General features: G+C 41.2%; 1 protein-coding gene across 1 annotated transcript; it reads left to right on the top strand.

Moving 5' to 3' along the window:
* On the top strand, positions 1-3,835 carry uts2r3 (urotensin-2 receptor 3). The gene is made up of 2 exons (XM_004078164.5): positions 1-262; positions 1,750-3,835. The coding sequence occupies exon 2, from the start codon at positions 1,825-1,827 to the stop codon at positions 2,959-2,961; it is 1,137 nt and encodes a 378-aa protein (XP_004078212.4). The 5' UTR covers positions 1-262; positions 1,750-1,824; the 3' UTR covers positions 2,962-3,835.
* The last annotated feature ends 1,837 nt before the right edge of the window (positions 3,836-5,672 follow it).

Here is a 5,672-nt window from a genome sequence, read left to right as displayed (position 1 = left end):
ATCCCACTTCTCCACCACTGGAACACACAGAACCTCCAGTTGACTCAGACTCATCAGTAACAGAGCGGAGAACGCAGCTGCTCTGAGGCAGCACACTGCTCACGTCTCAAACTTCTTGAACAATCATCTCCTCCAACTGGCCATAAAGAGATCAGACAGATGAGAAGTACGTTTTAGGATGGGACTCCGTTTTTTTAACTCTAGCAATTTCAAGGAGTATTATTTTCCTTGCATCTGGGATTAAACCGTGCTAAAACTAACGGTATGTTGTTGTTTTTTTATTTCATCTCCAAACATTAACTGATGGATAAATGTAAATAAGGAGGTGCTGTTCCACCTTAAACATATCCAGAATGCTATTTAGGGTAAAACCTTTATTGCTGTTGGTACTGCCGTTTTGTATTAAAAAGGAAACACCTTAAAAAAAAAAACAAAGATTAAAGACAACAGAGAAACTGTAGTCTGAACGCATCAGATACATTTTAAGGGGAGCTTGCTGGGCTGTGGGTGATCAGCTAATCTTAAAATATGGCATAGTTGTAAAGTATTTTTATAGGCATTTCTTAATTAGCTAAATGGTTCTTATTCCCCAAATATGTAAATCAATGGACCCCTTCACACCTGACTTGATGTTAAATTATATAAGAAACATACTACAATGTTTATTCTGTTCAAGGCGATGTTAAATAAAGTGAAGTTGCAAATTAGCAACATACTGCATGAAAGGGTTAATGAACTTTAAAAAAATAATAAGTCAATCTGAAATCTTCTATTTCATCACCTTTGTTTGAAAAAATAAAGGTCCAGAAAGATTTAAATTTTTGTACCTAATCAAAATGTTCTTTATTTTTAAAACATAAAAAACAACTATTTCCTAAATATTATTTATTTGTATTTTGTGCAAATCAATGTCCTGTGTTTATGACAGCAGTTTTCAGAGCGCTGCAGAACACAGTAGCTCCTAACCTCAGAGCCACCTGGGTCACAGGCTTTTCGGGCTCTTTTTCCCCTTCATTTTTTTTCTTTTTTATATTAAAGTCAATTCAAAGAACAATTCTTTAAAAAATCTTCAGTTAAAAAACAGATACTTGTCTCACAAAACAAGAGGCTTAAATGTTCCTTTTTTCCTTGAACGCGGCGCCATGTTTCAGTCCTGACGCTTCAGGGGCTCATGCACGAATCCACATCCAAACCACCAGTGCGCAAAACTGCACAACACATGCACAAGAAATTTAAACAAAAACTTGGCCGTTTTTCACGGCTCCCAACCAACTCATTAAAACGTGTCTGCCCTTGTGTTGTCCTCATTTTCACTGTTTTTGTTAAACTTAACCATTGTCCACATGTTGACCTTCAGAAAGAGGTCTCGTTTGAGATTTACAGTGTTGAAAAGAAGCCCCCCCCCGCTTTGAAAATCCAATCATTTCACTAAAACTACAACAGCTTTCCCCCCTGTGAAACTATAAAACTGTGACGACTCTGCCAACAGGAGCAGGTTTCTACCCAAGCATAAATTATCCTGGCTTTGCTGACATTTTCATTTAAACATGTTTATATGACTGTATTTATGTTACGTTATGGTTTAAATGCACATAAATTCTCCTGCAGAACCCTTAGACAGACTAATAAGATTTGCTTTATGTGTATTATTTTGACAAATCTTTTGATTTTAGACATAAGGTGGAAAAAGTTTTGACACAAAATCAATATGAACCTTTTTCCCCCCTTTTTTTCTATCTTTTTTAATAGTCTGGCCATTTATTCTTCCCTGCCCTCCATCCCATCACTTTATCATAAAGCTGCTTTAACCCCTTACTTCACATTATGGATTTCTTGGGTTCTTTACCTCCTCCACCTCCTTACACCTTCACTGTAATGCCCAATCTTTCAGTTCCTTCCTCCTCTCCCTCCATCTCTCCATCACCCAGCTTGGCCTCCACAGCTCTCTTTTGCTCTTTTCTGTCACTTCTGTCCCTGCTGGGCATCACAGGAAACCTTTACACTTTAGGTCTCCTGTTGAGGCGCAGCACCAGTAGGAGGAGACGCGGAGGAGGGACAGCCTGCTGCTTTGGAAGACTCCCCGTACCATCCTGCCTCGCCAACTCCGCATCCCCCACATCTTCCCCAACCTCCTCCCCCTCCTCTTCTCTTCATCTCCAGGTACTGAGCCTTGCCCTTGCAGATTTACTCTACCTTTTCACCGCACCCTTCATCGTTTACGACAGCCTAGCCTCCGGATGGGCCTTTGGGGAACTTGGTTGCCGCCTCATCCTGAGCCTGGACCTCCTCACCATGCATGCCTCTATATTCACCCTGACCGCCATGAGTCTGGATCGGTACAGGGCTGTGGCCCATCCTCTACAGACCTCCTCCTCCAGCTCCTCCAGTTTGCTGCGTGTTGGTTTAGCATGGGGGCTAGCAGTGGCTCTTAGCATGCCAATGATGATCACCCTGCACTTAGAGAACGGGGAAAACCACGAGGGCCAGCTCTGCGTCCCGGCCTGGGATGAGCAGAGCTCCAAGGCCTACCTGAGTGTTCTGTTTTGTACCAGCATTCTCGGCCCTGGCCTTGCTATTGGAGCACTTTATGCCACTCTGGGGCGCCTTTACTGGGTATCACAGACACGGCCAGCATGGGCCAGTGGGAACAACACAGGTTGTCCGCCCCGAGCACCCAAACCAAAAGTCCTGCTCCTCATCCTCGGCATCGTCCTGGCCTTTTGGGCCTGCTTCCTCCCTTTCTGGATCTGGCAACTGCTACCCCTCTACAAGCCAGACATGCTGCGGACAGTACCGGTGGGGACGCAGGTGACAGTCAATCGCATCCTAACAGGGCTGACCTACGGGAACTCCTGTGTCAATCCGTTCTTCTACACGCTGCTGACTGGAAAACGAAAACGCGCCCGGCAAGTTCTCACATCAGCCAATCAGCTCTGCCGCAAGAGCAGCCCACTGCAGTAGAGGCTGCTTCTCTGCACCAGAACAGACAACAATATGAATGAGTGCATTTAAAACTGCTCCCATGTGTGCAGAGTTACTGGAATCCACAACAAACACCAAAGACCAGTGACTTAGCTTTAGCCTGCAGGCAATGTGAGTAAGCTTACATGAGTGATAGCACTTTCTAAAAGGACAATATCTCCTGTTAAGAGATAAGAATCAAAACATAAGGAAATTTTTCCAATATTTAGTGAATGTTTTCCTGAAATATATTAGTTTCTGAATGCGTTCTCATTAAAACATAGAAAACGTTGTTAAAACTTATATTAACTAATAAAATGACCACAAAGTTTACATTTTTAACAATTTTTGTAGTGCTGCAAAAACAGTTTTGTAAAAAAAAAAAAAAAGAGTTAAGTTATGCTTTAGAATTTTTTTTTTTTTTTACTTAAATCCCATCTATTTAGTGAAAATAATTTTCTTTTTATTAAGAAAATCAAGAGTGTTTTTTTGTAGTGCATGCACAGGAATTCTAAGTCATTTTTATTAGCACCTCTGGTTGTTTTTAGAAAACTCCTGAAGAAAATGTTTGTTTTTGAACAGCTGGTTATGTCTTGCCAGGCTCTGGACTTGGACATTTTTCTGTGAAATTGTTTATTGACTTAACCATTTATGTTCAAGTGTGGCTACAGGCCTTTTTGTTTTCTTCTCTTGGACCTTGACATATCTGAAAAAGTGTCTTTGCAATCATCTTGAACCTGCATTTTGGGTTTAACATGACAGGTATTCTTATAAATAATGCAAAGGTTGCATGTCGTTAAATAATATTGGTTGTAATAAGGTTTTATATCATTGCAGAGTATAAAATCTTGAATAAAGATAATGCCTTTGAATATTTTTTGTGGCACTGGCTCTTTTATCACTGACTGATTGATCAAATAACATAAGTAAAAGGAAAATAATAACAGAAAGACGATGTTTAATAGTGAGATTTCTTTACTTTGGATTTTCTTCATTTGGAAAGAGTCATCTGTGACTGAAAAGGCTGCACTGCATTGCAAACCCTCCTTTTCTTTGACCCAGATGAGCAAATAGTGTTGTTTGACAGAGACAAATGCAACTGGGGATGAGATGATTGGACTAATAGCCCAAGATAGTCATGCGTGAGGAGGTCTTAAATACACATCGCAAATGTCTTCTCATCAAACTCTAAGGTTTTGATCGGCGGCTTGAGCATAAATCCATTGTAAATTTTTGATGGAAATAAATTCTGCATTTGTCTTTCACTTTATACAGTTTGATGGAACAAATAGGTCTATTTTAGCATTTGCTAATGATGCTGGGATGTTTGAAGAAAAAAAGAATGAGCTTCATACGGAAAAAAAATCAAACAATGACTGTAAAACTAATAAGAAAACCCATCATTAATCTGAAATCTTTTCCATTTCATCTCTATTGTCAAAAACTAAGTCTCCAGAAAGATGAGATTTTTGTCCGTATGCTACTCACAAAGAACCACTAAAATATTTTCTGTGGTCAACTGGAAAAGAACAAAGATCTGCAGGTACTGAATCATTTAAGCCATTTGTTTTAGAATGTAACACAAGACTTTAATTACGCCAACTATAGGCTTGCACATATCTTTTCATGCATGCATGTTTTATACGGAGGTTACCTGAGGAAAAGAAAACCTTGCGTTTGCATAAGAAGCGAGTACACCCTGCAGGGCTTTGCACTGCAAGGGGTGATAAATTGAAGAGTCCCTCTAAAACCATTTGTCAGGGGAATATGATTTTTTGTGCTCTGCGATGCCAATTTTTTTTTTGGTCCATGCTGCCTTCCATGTGTTTCCATTTACTCGATCCTTCTAACCTTGGAGCACAATGTTCCCACTGCAGTTATAATCATGCGCTGACACCACAGGGGGCGCTTCTGTTGTGAAGTTAATGCAATATCCATCCACCTTTCACAGACAGCAAAGACTCACACAGACCGTACATAACTCTGCTGCAGACAAATAGTCAGCTACTTTTGAAATTGTGCACCTTCATGTGAGACTTTGTGAGTTTTGGAGCCTTGAATCCCTTTTAAATGACAGACGATGGAGGATCTGTCTCAAAGAGAGATTAAACTCATCTAAAAACTATCCGTGGAAGCAATTTTGGTATTAAAGCACAGAAAAGTGAACGTTTAGGGGTGCAAACTGGCCTAGCTTTGTGTTCCCATGTTAACATTAGACTCTATATATCAGATGATGAAGTCGTCCCTCAGATCTGCAGGGTCGACTGAACATGTGATAAACTGAAATACACTGTTTGGTCAACCCAACCAAATGGAAGGAAAATATTGTCCCAGTTGGCAGATTGGCCAATCTATAAACTCTGTGTTGCTTCTGGTTGCTCCAACAACAACTTTAGAAGTCCACTGCAACAAAGCGCTCCTCATTTATCACGAGATTGTCCTCTCAGACCAAAGCAACTCTTTTCTCTAGAAACTGTGTTCTACCTGAGGATTTCATAACCTCAGCACATGTCAGTTTCCTGGAACCACCAAGCATCTTTCCATCCCAGCCCCCCCCCCCCCCCCCCCCCCCCAACCACCAGGCTGTCCTTCTGACCACTGTTCGAGGCGGTTGCAGGTGCCCCTCCCCTGGGCAGGCAGCACAGGAAAGCACCCCGCTGCACAGACGAGACGAGGCCACAACCCAGGCCAAAATCCTGCTGTGAGGTGTA

The sequence above is a fragment of the Oryzias latipes genome, chromosome 16, assembly GCF_053564925.1.
Source record: "Oryzias latipes strain Hd-rR chromosome 16, Olatipes_Hd-rR_3.1".
NCBI lineage: Eukaryota > Metazoa > Chordata > Actinopteri > Beloniformes > Adrianichthyidae > Oryzias > Oryzias latipes.
The sequence above is the reverse complement of the archived record's forward strand: the minus strand, read 5'-3'. Positions and strand labels throughout refer to the sequence as shown.